This window comes from Panulirus ornatus, chromosome 1 (genome assembly GCF_036320965.1).
Source record: "Panulirus ornatus isolate Po-2019 chromosome 1, ASM3632096v1, whole genome shotgun sequence".
Lineage (NCBI taxonomy): Eukaryota > Metazoa > Arthropoda > Malacostraca > Decapoda > Palinuridae > Panulirus > Panulirus ornatus.
The window spans coordinates 41,319,573-41,334,672 of NC_092224.1; the positions used below are offsets into that span (position 1 = coordinate 41,319,573).

Here is a 15,100-nt window from a genome sequence, read left to right on the forward strand (position 1 = left end):
TTATCAAATATTAGTCCCTTCTTATGACTTTACGCCAAGCGTCAGAACAAATTTTACTTCACAAGATCTATTTCACAGAAAGCTTTTGGCTTTCTCAGTCGACGATATTTTTATGCTACGGCACAGGATCAGTGAGTCACCAACAATCTGCGACTGTTTACACGGACATTGTTTTGTTCCGTCTTCCGTCAATGACCCAAATATCCAACAGGTCGAGAAAATGCGGTTAAACTTCATTTTTTTCTTATTCTTTCTTAACTATTTTATCACTAGCGTTATTTTTGTTTCTGGAGGGAGATACAGTTCTTTTTGTTTCATCTTTTTCTACTCAGCAGTCAAGATTTTGCGTCATCCTCGATTTTGGGGCGATTGATTTGTGTTAGTAGGCTTGTCTTGGTGTGCATACAATACACAGAATGGAACTATGGTTCTTTATCGTCAACGGTCTTTTTTTTTGTCTTGTGGGGACAGAGGAAGTACTACTTGCCCCTATCTTAAAGTGTTCAAGAAAGTTGTCGCATAAATATCTTTTTGCATTCCCACTTATGTGCTTATATAGAATTTGCATTGACCATTTTTACACTTAAATTATTCGCCATTTTTAAGCCAATATGTGAAATTTGGCGCAAAAGGCTATATTTTTTTGCCACTTATCCAATCTCTATAAACGGTTCGATAAAATGGCACATATATCGTTTCTAACAAGCGCCATACATGAATGAAATGATGAGGGAGATATACATCATTCGTTTGCTTATCTAGTTTTCTAAAACCTCTCTTCTAGTCCTATTCATTGTCCTTTCCCCCCATAATCAACACCAAGATTAGGCATAGTCTGTTTGACGTATAAAGTAGCTGAAAGAATTTTGCTCTAACTCACATAGGCGTAACGCTAGGCAATACAACAGCCCTGACTGAGAACATCCGTGGTTGAGGACTCTAATTATCAATCTCATCAATCGATGAAATGTTAATTGTAAACTGAATTCCAACGTCTGATAAACATACCAGTAAACGAAGTGTGCATGACTTGATCTGATGGAATTTGAAAATGGCCATGATTAACGAGATTTCCAAGAAGAAATGGCTTCAACCACTAAACTCTGTCCAGGACCCCAGGTTTACCGCACCACATCTTTCTAACGTGCAACAAGGCTCGTCCACTGAGCCACCTCATCACAGCTGTTACAGCCGGCGGTAATCACCATTTTTTCCTACACAGTTTCTGTACCTTCAGCACGCGAGCGGTGACGCAACGCCCGTACATCTGTCACGCCGCTGCCGCCTGGCTTTGTGGTCAGGGAGGGAAGGCTTTCTTTCTAGTCAACTCCTCCGCTCCTTCCCCACCTCCTCTCCGCTGTATGTTACTACCTTTAATCTGATCACAGTTAACAGTATCCTTTAACTGTGTGTATGGACAGTATCCAATAACTATGTGCATGGATCAAACTTAACAATATTCCCTAACTGTGGACACTGGTGCTTGTGATGCCCACAGTACTGCATGAGCAAGTGTACACCACCCCTCTCTTTCATCTTCCTGTGGCAGGCTGGGCGTGTGGTGAGGGCAGTGTGGATCAGGACCACGAGATGTCATGGGCGTGGCACGAATGGGCTGACATGTGGGGTAAAACTCTCCCGCCGGAGTGGCGTCCACCTCTTCTAGATCGCCCGCGCCGCCGTCAGGATTCAGAACTGCTCTATCCTGTATGGGAGGAGCCGCCATTACTGGTGAAAGAATCCCTAACTTCAGAAGAGGTATCTTGGGTGCCTGAGCATGAGCCACTAGAGACCATCAAGGAGAGTTACGCAGTTGGTTCAAGACAGTTTGACCAAAATTTCGACAAGTCTGCCTTTCCAGGGGATACAGAGCAGGTCGACGATATTCATCCTAAGCCACAACCACACACTGAACCCCCCAGCACAACTCCTGCACGCTTACACACGTACACAGGTACACATCACACTCTCCAGCATCCCATCCACAGACCCAAGTATTACGCCGTTCCTTCGCTCCCTTATGAACGACCTCGCAAGTACTATCTGTCGGGTGTAATGGAGGAAATAGAAGAAACACCGTTCATAACACCAGACCTGAGGCAGTACTACCTCCATGCTGGTGCCAGTGAGGATGTCGGAAACAAGGAAGCCCTCGTCCAAGGCAACGATGACACTGAGGATACAACAGACGACTTCCAGACACAAGATCCTACTGACGTCGTCACGACAGTCAATAGTATTTTTGAGGAACATGACTCACCTGTGCCCAGCATTTCGTCGGACCTGAAAGACGACAGTCTTAGCGACACATCTGACAAACCACACCCACAACCCCAACATGGAGAAAACCATTCACCCTACTTTCCCTCTGTCGGCTACGGTCACACGCCACCCTACCCTCCTCCTCTACCGCCGGCTCATCCTCCTCCTTACATCCATTACCTCCACTACACTCCCCCTCATTATCCTCCTACGCCAAATTCCTTCAGAAAGTACTACCTCCACAATAGGCCTACCACTCCTTACCCGCTTGACGCTGCCAACGGAATCGAGATTCAAGATGCAGACAAAAGGGACCCGCTTATTGCTGATAGCCTCAGTTCCTTTGAAATTTTCGACACGGTAAGTGGCCGCATAAGTACCCTTGTCTGTCTAAGAACACCACACACACATCATATCTATGACAATATTCCTGTTTACTGTGTCTGTTATCTTTCGATTTTAACTTGAATTCATTAACATGACAAGTGCATGCAGCCTCTCGACACACAATTATCTTTACTCATTTCCGGTGTGTTAGAATCAAGTGTTTTTCACGATGATTTAGCCTTTATAAAGTCATGATACCTCATGGATTTAGATGAGCAATTTCATTTTGTTTGCTTCAATCTCATCCACCAGCCAGCCAGAGTTCCAACACTCAGTCTTGTTCTTCCATGTTTCCTTTTTCGTAGCACTGCCTCTTTTTTGCGAAAGGCTGCAGGATACTTGCGAATATTATGAGATTGTTATGTATAACTAGCTTCTTCGGCCGCCCCTAAAACTAGTTTGGAACATTTCAGGAGAAAGATAACAAAAATCACCATCACTACACTTTCATTATCACAACAAAATTACTTTTATAAAAAACTCACTTTCATTACACTTATTTTCATTTAAAACTCACTTTCAGTACACTTATGTTCATTAAAAACTACTTTCATTACACTTATGTTCATTAAAACTCACTTTCATTATGTTTATTTTCATTAAAAATTCACTTTCATTACACCTATGTTCATCAAAAACTCATTTTCATTACACTAATGTTCATTAAAAACTCACTTTCATTACACTTATGTTCATTAAAAACTCACTTTCATTATATTTATGTTCATTAAAAACTTACTTTTATTACACCTATGTTCATTAAAAAATCATTTTCATTACACCTATGTTCATTTATGATTCACTTTCATTACACTTCTGTTAATTATAAACTCACTTTCATTACACCTATGTTAATCAAAACTCACCTTCATCACACTTATGTACATCAAAAACTCATTTTCATTATATCTGTCCATTAAAATCTCACTTTCTTTACACCTATGTTCATTTTACCTCACTTTCATTACACTTATGTTCATTTTAACCTCACTTTCATTACACCTATGTTCATTTAAAACTCACCTTCATCACTTTCATTACACTTTGGTTCATTAAAAACTCATTCATTGCACCTATGTTCATTAAAAACTCACTTTCATTACACTTAAGTTTATTAAAAACTCATTATATATATGTTCATTTAAGACTCACTTTCATTACACTTATTTTCATTAAAACTCACTTTCATTACACCTGTATTCATCTAAAACTCACTTATATTACACTTATGATTATTAGAAACTCACTTATATTACACCCATGTTCATCAAAAACTCACTTTCATTACACCTACGTTCGTTAAAAACTCACTTTCATTACACCTATTTTCATTAAAAACTCATTTTTATTAAACCTATGTTCATTTAAAACTCACTTTCATTATACTTATGTTCATTAAACCTCATTTTCATTACACCCTTTTTCATCAAAAACTCACTTTTAATGCACTTATGCTCATTAACAACTCACTTTCATTACACTTATGCTCATTAAAAACTCACTTTCATTACGCCTATGTTCATTTAAAACTCAATTTCATTACAATTATGTTAAATGAAAACTCACTTTCATTACACCTCTATTAATTAATACCTCACTTCCATTACACTTAGGTTAATTAAAAACTCACTTTCATTACACTTATATTAATTAAAAACTCACTTTCATTACTCCTATGTTCATTTAAAAGTCACTTTCAATCACACTCTTGTTCATTAAAAATTCACTTTCATTACACCTATGTTCATTCAAAACTCACTTTCATTACACTTATGTTCATTCAAAACACACTTTCATTACACCTATGTTTATTTAAAACTCACTTTCATTACACCGATGTTCATTAAAAACTCACTTTCATTACACCTATGTTCACTTAAAACTCACTTTCATTCCACTTATATTAATTAAAAACTCACTTTCATTACTCCGATGTTCATTTAAGACTCACTTTCATCACACTTATGTTCATTAAAAACTCATTTTCATTACACCTATATTCATTTAAAACTCACTTTCATTACACTTATGTTAATTAAAAACTTACTTTCATTACACCTATGTTCACTCAAAACTCACTTTCATTACACTTATGCTCATAAAAAACTCACTTTCACTACACCTATGTTCATTAAAACTCACTCTCATTACACCTATGTTAATTAGAAACTCACTTTCATTACACCTATGTTCACTTAAAACTCACTTTCATTACACTTATGTTCATTAAAAACTCATTTTCATTACACCTATATTCATTCAAAACTCACTTTCATGACACTTATTTTCAAAAACACTTTCATTACACCTTTGTTCATAGACACTCACTTTCATTACACTTTGGTTTATTAAAGACTCACTTTCATTACACCTACGTTAATTTAAAACTCACTTTCATCACACTTATGTTCATTAAAAAATCACTTTCATTACACCTGCTAATCTAAAACTCACTTTCATCACACTTATGTTCATTAAAAACTCACTTTCATTACACCTGTTAATCTAAAACTCACTTTCATTACACCTGTTAATCTAAAACTCACTTTCATTACACCTGTTAATCTAAAACTCACTTTCATCACACTTATGTTCATTAAAAAATCACTTTCATAACACCTATGTTCATTTAAAACTCACTTTCATTACACCTATGTTCATCAAAAACTCACTTTCATTACACCTATGTTCATCAAAAACTCACTTTCATTACACTTATGTTCATTAAAAACTCACTTTCATTACACCTATGTTAATTTAAAACTCATTTTCATCATACTTATGTTCATATTTAAAACTCACTTTCATTACACTTATGTTCATTAAAAACTCACTTTCATTACACCTATGTTCATTTAAAACTCACTTTCATTACACTTATGTTCATTAAAAACTCACTTTCATCACACCTTTGTTCATAAAAACACACTCTCATTACACATATGTTCATCAAAAACTCACTTTCATTACACCTATGTTCATTAAAGACTCACTTTCATTACACCTATGTTAATTAAAAACTCACTTTTATTACACTAATATTCATTAAAAACTCGATTTCATTACACCTATGTTCATTTAAAACTCACTCTCATTACACTTATGTTCATCAAAAACTCACTTTCATTACACTTATGTTAATTAAAAACTCACTTTCATTACACCTATGTTCATTTAAAGCTAACTTTCATTGCACTTATGTTCATTAAAAACTCACTTTCATTACACTTGTGTTCATTAAAGATTCACTTTCATTACACTTATGTTCATTAAAATCTCACTTTCATTACACTTATAATCATCAAGATCTTACTTTTATTACACCTATGTTCATTATAAATTCACTTTCATTACACTTTTGTTCATTTAAAACTCACTTTCATTATATTTATGTTCATTGATAACTCACTTTCATTATACCTATGATCATTAAAAACTCACTTTCATTACACTTTATGTTCATTGAAAACTAACTTTCATTATATTCATGTTCATTAGAAACTCTATTTCATTACACCTATGTTCATTAGAAACTCACTTTTATCACAATTATGTCAATTAAAAACTCACTTTCATATTTTTGTTCATCAAAAACTCTCTTTCATTACACCTATGTTCATTAAAAACTCAATTTCATTACACTTATGTTCATCTAAATCTCACTTTCATTACATTTATGTTCACTACACCTTCATCTTCACAATCCTCTATCTTCACCACACTCTATGTTCACAATGTCATTACTTTCACTCAGCTGGCTTCAGCTGGCTTGAACCAAGCTCGGATAATGTTCGCTATATCTTCTTCGCTATGCTCTAAAATTCATAATATTCTTCCATTCTCTGTGCTAGGTTCAGGGACTGTCTTGAGCCTAACTTGGATGAAATTTTTTTTTCCCAACACGCTTCTCCGCTACACTCCCATCTTTGCCATACCCTTATCCAAACTAAGCTTGGTTTATAATACTCTGCACCAGTACACCCTAATCTTCATAATACCATTAAGTTCAATATACCATTTTGTTTCCTAAGTTTAAGGATGGCCTTGAAATTTTTTTTAGAGACAGACAGACACACAACACCATTATTAATAGACAAAAGATATATAGACTGATATAAGAAACCTTTTAAGCATGCATGAGTTATGATGACATCGTGAGACTTGACGGCTGTGGCCACACAGTCTCACTACAAAGATGATTGCCTTAAAACTCTGCCATCCATTATCTCGTAACACTCACCATTACACCATAAGCACCTTGCTCTTCCCTTGAGCACGAGGATTTGACCACTGGGCAAGACAACGTAATCTTGACTTGTCCGGACCACATGTCAAATTGGGTCAAGTTATCATACCCACAAGTCGATGTAATTGATAACTTCTGTGATTTTGCAGTTACGACGTCCGAGGAATGTGCTGTCCAGACGGGTGGTGGCTGCCAGGCACACTTTACCATCATGATCCTTTCGTCCCTCTCCTGCGCTGTGCCTCATAACATCTGGACCTCCACCTGTCACGAATGTGACCACTTTATATTGCAACATAACATCTGTGAGTGTGGCTCCCATCCCTCTCCACCAGCTATATGTGGATCCCATCCCTCTCCAATAACTGTATGTGGCTCCCATCCTCCTCCACCAACCATATATGGCTCCCATCCTCCTCCACCAACTGTATGTGGCTCCCATCCTCCTCCACCAACTGTATGTGGCTCCCATCCTCCTCCACCAACTATATGTGGATCCCATTCTCTTCCTCCAACTATATGTAGCTTTCATCATCCTCCACCAACTGTACGTGGCATCCCATCATCCTCCACCAACAGTATGTGACTCACATTCTCCTCCACTAAGTTATGTGGCTCGCAAAATCCTACACAACTGTATGTCGCTCTCATCATCCTACAATAACTGTATGTGGCTCCCATCATTCTACACTAACTGTTTATGGCTCCCAACATCCTCCACCAATTGTATGCGGCTCCCATTCTCCTCCAGCAACTGCATGTAGCTCCCATCATCCTACATCAACTGTACGTGGCTCCCATCATCCTCCGCCAACTGTGTGTGGCTCCCATCCTCCTCCACTGACAGTATGTGGCTCACATCATCCTACATCAACTTTATGTAGCTCCCATCATCCTACACTAATGGCATGTGGCTCCCATCATTCTACAGCAACTGTATGTAGCTCTTAACATCCTCCACTAACTGTATGTGGCTCCCATTCTCCATCACTAACTGTATGTGGCTCCCATCATCCTCCACCAACTGTGTGTGTCTTCCATCCTCCTCCACTAACAGTATGTGGCTCACATCATCCTACATCAACTTTATGTGGCTCCCATCATCCTACACCAATGGTATGTGGCTCCCATCATTCCACACCAACTGTATGTGGCTCGAATCATGCTCCACCCACAGCATGATGCACTCATCATCCTCCGCCAACTTTACATGGTTCCCATTATCCTCCACCAACTGCATGTGCCTCCCATTCTCCTCCACCATCTATCCTCCACCAACTGTTTGTGGCTTCCATCCTCCTCCACCAACTGTGTGGGACGCCCATCATCCTACACCAACTGCATGTGGTTCCCATCATCCTCCACCAACTTTAAATGGCTCCCATCATTCTCCACCAACTGTATGACTATGATTATCTTAAACTAACTGTATGACTGTCATCATTCTCTCCCAACTGTATGACTCATCCTCCTCTACCAGCTGTATGAATGTCATCTTCCTCTACCAACTGTATGAATATCATCATACTCCTGAAACTGTATGACCGTTATCCTCCTCCACCAACCTGTATGACTGTCATCATCCTACACCAACTGTATTACTCTCATTATTCTCCACCAGCCGGATGACTCTCATCATCCTTCACCAACCATATGACTGCCATCATCCACCAACTGTACGGTTGTCATCATCCTCCACCAACTAAATGACTGTCATCATCCTACTGCAACTCTATGACTGTCATCATCCTCTACCATTATATGACTTATTCTCTACCAACTGTATGAAGGTCATCATCCTCCACCAACTGTGTATCTGTCACCATCTTCCTGCAAATGTATGACTTATCATTCTGCACGAACTGTATGACTGTCATCATCCTACATTAGTTGTATTACGGTCATCCTCTTCCACTAACTCCATGACAGTCATCATCCAACACCAGATGTGTGACTGTCATCCTCCTCCACCAACTGTATGACTGTCATCCTCCTTCGCCAACTGTATGACTGTCATCATCCTACACCAACTATGTGACTGTCATCATCCTACTCCAATGTGTGACTCTCATCATCATCCTGCAACTGTATGACTGTCATCATCCTCCATCAACTGTATGTGGCTCCCATCATCCTGCACCAGCTTTATATGGCTCCCATCCTCCTCCATCAACTGCATGTGGCTCCTATCATCCTCCACCAACTTTAAATGGCACCCAACGTCCTCCACCAACTGTATGACTGTCATCATCTCAGATCAATTGTATGAGTGTCCTCAAGCTACACCAAGTGTATGACTGTCATCATCTCCCACCAACTGTATGACTGTCATCTTCCTCCATCACCTATATGCCTATCATCATCTTCCGTCAACTGAATGACTGTCATCATCCTCTACCAACTGTATGAATATCATCATCCTTCTGCAACTGTATGACTGTCATCATTCTCCACCACCTGTATAACTGTCATCATCCTACACCAACTGTATGGCTCTTATCTTCCTCCACCAACCGTATGACTCTCACCATCCTCCACCAACTCTATGACTGTCATTATTCTCCACCAACTGCATTATTGTCATCATCCTCCCAACTGTATGACTGCCATCATCCTCCACCAACTGTATGACTGTCATCATCCTCCTGCAACTCTATGACTGTCATCATCCTCCACCAACTGTATGACGGTCATTAAATCTCACCAACTGTATATCTGCCACCATCCTACTGCAACTGTATGACTGTTATCATTCTGTACCAACTGTTTGACTGTCATTATCCTCCACCTACTGTATGACTGTCATCATCCTCCACCAACTGTATGTCCAACACCAAATATATAACTATCATCCTCCTCCACCAACTGTATGCCTGTCATCATCCAACACCAACTGTACGAGTGTCATCATCCTACACCAACCGTATGACCGTCATCATTGTCCATCATCTGTATGATTGTCACCATTTTCCTGCAACTGTATGACTGTTATCTCCCTCCACCAACTACATGACTGTTATCATCCTCCACCATCTGTATAACTGTCATCATCCTCCTGCAACTGTATGGCTGTCATCATCCTACAAGAACTGTATAACTGTCAGTCTCCTCCTGCAATTATATGACTGTCTTCATCATCCACCAACTGCGTGACTGTCATCTTCCACCGACTGTATAACTGTTGTCCTCCACCAACTGTATGACTGTCATCATCCCTCACCAACTCTGTTATGTTCCTCCTGCATCTGTATGACTATCATAATCCTACACCAACTCTGTGACTATCATCATCCACCTGCAACTGTATGACTGTCATCACCTTCCCCATTTATATGACCATCATCTTCCACCATCTGTATGAGTGTTATCCACCACTAACTTTATGACTGTCATCATCTTACACCAACTATATGATTCTCATCATCCTTCACCAACTGTATGACTGTCATCATCCTCCACCAACTGTATGACTGTCATCATTGTCCATTATCTGTATGACTGTCACCATCCTCCTGCAACTGTATGGGTGTTATCTTCCTTCACCAACTGTATGACTGTCATCCTCCTCCACCAACTGTATGCCTGTCATCATCCAACACCAACTGTACGTCTGTCATCATCCTCCGCCAACTATATGACTGTCATCATCCTCTGCCAACTATAAGACTGACATCATCCTTCTGCAACTGTACGACTGTTTTCCTCAACCAACTTTATGACAGTCATCATCCTACACCATTTGTATGACTGTCATCATCCTTCACCATCTGTATAACTCATTATCTTCCACCAACTATATGACTGTCACCCTTATCTACCAACTGTATGATTGTCATATCTTCCTGTAACTATATGACTGTCACCATCCTCCTGCAACTGCATGACTGTCATTATCCTTCACGAACTGTATGACTGTCATCATCGTCCATCATCTGTATGCATGTCACCATCCTCATGCAACTGTATGACTGTTATCTTCCTCCACCAACTGTATGATTATCACCATCCTCCACCATCTGTATAACTGTCATCATCCACCTGCAACTGTATGACTGTCATCATCCTACACGAACTGTATTACTGTCAATCTCCTCCTGCAACTGTATGACTGTCTTCATCATCCACCAACTGTGCGACTGTCATCATCTTCCACCGACTGTATAACTGTTATCCTCCACCAACTGTATGACTGTCATCAAACTCCTGCAACTGTATGACTGTTATACTCCATTACCTTTATGGCTGTCATCATTTTCCACTATATGATTGTCATCATCTTCCACCAAGCATGTGACTGTCATCGTCCTCCACCAGTTATATGTGGCTCTCATCTTCGTCTACCAACTGTATGTGGTTGCCATCATCCTCCATCTATATATGGCTCTCATCCACTTTCACCAACTGTATGTGGCTCCCATCATCCTCCACCAACTGTGTGTGGCTCCCATCATCCTCCACCAACTGTGTGTGGCTCCCATCATCCTCCACCAACTTTGTATGACTCACATCCTTCAACAAGTGTATGTGGCTTTCATCATCCTCCACCTACACTATAAGGCGTCCAAAAATCCTCCACCGTCTTTATGGCTCCCATCATCCTTCACCAATTGTATGTGGCTCTAAATCCTCTGTTAGGTGTGCGGCCCCGCAACATCATCCACCAAATGTATGTGGTTATCGTGATCCTCCACGATTTTTTTTTGTGATTTCCCTTCGTTTTCAACGATACGCATGTTGCTCCAATAATCAACTCTCCACCAACTGCATGTAACTTCTTTATCCTGCATCAAATTTATGTTACCTCCATCATCCTCCACCACAGTGTGACCTTCCATATTCTCCACTAATTGTTTGGCTCCCATCGTCCTCTACCATCCATGTGTGGTCCCAATCATCCAGCACGATATACTTTTGTAATCCCATCCTTTTCCAAGCACCATTATTTTGTGACTTTCTCTAGGTCCTATCTGTATGATCAACATCATTCTCCACGTCGTGTCTGTGTTACCCAATCATCCTTCATCCTCCATCGTCCCAACACTTGTTTATGTGCTTCCCATCATCCCCAAACCTTGTTTATGTAGATCCCATCATCCCAACATCTTGTTTTTGTGGCTACCATCATCCTCACACCTTGTTTGTGTGACCGCCATCATCCTCTCACCTAGTTTGTGTGGCTGTCATAATCCTCACACATTTTGTGTGTCTGTCATCATACTCACACCTTGTTTGTGTGAGTGCCATCATCCTCACATCTTGTTTGCGAGGCTGTCATCATACTCACATGTTGTTTGTGGGGCTGTCATCATCCTCACACCTTGTTTGTGTGGTTGTCATCATCCTCACACCATGTTTGTGTGACTGCCATCATCCTCACACCTAGTTTGTGTGACTCTCATCTTCCTCAGTTTGTTTGTGTTTCTGTCATCATCTTCATACCTTGTTTGTGTGGCTGTCATCATCCTCACACCTTGTATGTGTGACCGCCATCATCCTCACACCTAGTTTGTGTGGCTGTCATCATCCTTACAGTTTGTTTGTGTGGTTGTCATCATCCTCACATGTTGTTTGTGGGGTTGTCATCATCCTCACACCTTGTTTGTGTGGCTGCTATCATCCTCACACCTAGTTTGTGTGACTCTCATCTTCCTCACAGTGTGTTTGTGTTTCTGCCATCATCTTCACACCTTGTTTGTGTGGCCTCCAGCTTCCTCCAGTTTTTCTTCCGTGTCTTATCTTCCTCCCGTTCATCTCACACCTTGTTTCCAATCTTGCCCTCTCAGGTCTCAACGCTCATCTCCTCTCCACAGTACTCGCCAGCGCCCCTCAAGATGCAGAACGCTTTTGTGATTTTTTTATACTTTCTGTGTTGTCTTGGCCCATGTGAAGAGGTATTCAAAATATGTCGTTCAAAAATCTGTCTGAGTCTCTGCTCACGTTCCGCTTCACACGAGAGCCTCTGACACATGCACCACGTTTCTCAACAATAGAAAAAGTCGAAATTTTGTGACCTGGTCACATTCCCAGGGTCTGTTTGACCGCATCTGGGAGATCTGTGACCTGGTCACATTCCCAGCGTCTGTTTGACCGTGTCTGGGAGATCTGTGACCTGGTCACATTCTCAGCGTCTGTTTGACTGTGTCTGCGAGATCTGTGACCTGGTCACACTCCCAGCGTGTTTCACTGGGTATGGAGATCTCCCGTTCAGTTATATTTTCATGTCTTTTTATGTTTTATATGTTTGTTTGATATATGAACGTGCCTTATATTTTTGGTTGTGTATATGTGTGTACGTACGTGCCTAATAGGTTTGTATGTGCATATGTACGTACGCACGTGCCTTATGTGTGTATATGTACGTGCCTTATATGTCTGTTTGTGTATATGTACGTACGAACGTGCCTTAAATGTTTGTTTGTGTATATGTTCGTATTACGTGCCACATATGTTTGTTTGTGTATATGTACGGGCGTACGTACCATATATGTTTGTGTATATGTACGCACGTACGTGCCTTATATGTTTGTGTATAAGTACGTACGTACGTGCCTTATATGTCTGTTTGTGTGTATGTACGTACGTATGTGCCTTATATGTTTGTTTGTGTATATGTACTAACGTACGTGGCCTATAAGTCTGTATTGGTCCTGGTCGTAACAAGTCCCGACCTTCCAGCTCAAGGAATGATTCCAGGGCACAAGTGATGTCTCTTGTCAAAAGTATGGTGACCAGGACCTGGGTGAGCCATGCCAAGGACCAGGGAAGAGCTGACCAGCTCCTAGGTAAGACCTGCCAAGGATCTGAGTGAGATGATATCTTCACCCCCATATTCCAATAGTAATTTTGTTCTACCGTTACTTGTTAAGTTCTGTTAATGTTATCCAGGAATAAAAGTGAAAACGTTTTACTGGTATGATTTCCCCTGTGTACCACAGAGATGTTGCCAGAGGAAATCTTTGTCTTCGATCAAGATCATAACGAGGAGGTGCACTGTCTCGGGTGTGTACTGCGGTTCACGCTTGTTATGGGTCTGGAAAATAAGGTAGCAAGTATTAGTTCCCGTATGTGTATCTGATTATATGTGGTGGGAGTATGTGAGAGAGCGTAAGAAAGTAAACTCTAGATTGATATGTGGTAAAACTGAAAGTGGATGGAGAGAGATGGGTGATCATTGGTGCCTATGCACCTGGGCATGAGAAGAAAAATCATGAGAGGCAAGTGTTTTGGGAGCAGTTGAATGAGTGTGTTAGCAGTTTTGATGCACGAGACCGGGTTATAGTGATGGGTGATTTGAATGCAAAGGTGAGTAATGTGGCAGTTTAGGGAATAATTGGTGTACATGGGGTGTTCAGTGTTGTAAATGAAAATGGTGAAGAGCTTGTAGATTTGTGTGCTGAAAAAGGAGTGGTGATTGGGAATACCTGGTTTAAAAAGAGAAATATACATAAGTATACGTATGTAAGTAGGAGAGATGGCCAGAGAGCGTTATTGGATTGTGTTAATTGTAGGTGCGTGAAAGAGAGACTTTTGGATGTTGATATGCTGAGAGGTGCAACTGGAGGGATGTCTGATCATTATCTTGAGGAGGGTAAGGTGAAGATTTGTAGAGGTTTTCAGAAAAGAAGAGAGAATATTGGGGTGAAGAGAGTGGTGAGAGTAAGTGATCTTGGGAAGGGGACTTGTGTGAGGAAGTACCAGGAGAGTCTGAGTACAGAATGGAAAAAGGTGAGAGCAAAGGACGTAAGGGGAGTAGGGAGGAATGGGATGTATTTAGGGAAGCAGTGATGGCTTGCGCAAAAGATGCTTGTGGCATGAGAAGCGTGGGAGGTGGGCAGCTTAGAAAGGGTAGTGAGTGATGGGATGAAGAAGTAAGAGTATTAGTGAAAGAGAAGAGAGAGGCATTTGGACGATTTTTGCAGGGAAATAATACAAATGAGTGGGAGATGTATAAAAGAAAGAGGCAGGAGGTCAAGAGAAAGGTGCAAGAGGTGAAGAAGAGGGCAAATGAGAGTTGGGGTGAGAGAGTTTCATTAAATTTTTGGGAGGATAAATAGATCTTTTGGAAGGAGGTAACAAAGTGCGTAAGACAAGAGAACAAATGGGAACATCGGTGAAAGGGGCTGACGGGAAGGTAATAACAAGTGGTGATGATACGACAAGGAGATGTAGTGAGTATTTTGAAGGCTTGTTGAATATCTTAGATGA

The 15,100-nt window shown here is 40.5% G+C and overlaps 2 protein-coding genes across 10 annotated transcripts in view; both read left to right on the forward strand.

The window, feature by feature from the left end:
- Positions 1-13,790, forward strand: part of LOC139748773 (uncharacterized) — a 56,788-nt gene extending 42,998 nt beyond the window's left edge. The window contains exons 2-4 of one of the 2 annotated variants that reach the window (XR_011712825.1): positions 1,550-2,622; positions 7,045-7,200; positions 13,571-13,790. Coding sequence is in view for 1 of the 2 variants with exons in the window: in XM_071662210.1 (XP_071518311.1) it covers positions 1,550-2,622; positions 7,045-7,110 (1,139 nt within the window). In the remaining variant the exon portion in view is untranslated. Of the gene's footprint in view, positions 1-1,549; positions 2,623-7,044 lie in introns of both variants that reach the window. The other variant, XM_071662210.1, reaches the window with a different exon arrangement.
- Positions 1-15,100, forward strand: part of LOC139748739 (ERI1 exoribonuclease 2-like) — a 362,528-nt gene that overhangs the window by 181,561 nt on the left and 165,867 nt on the right. The window lies entirely within an intron of this gene.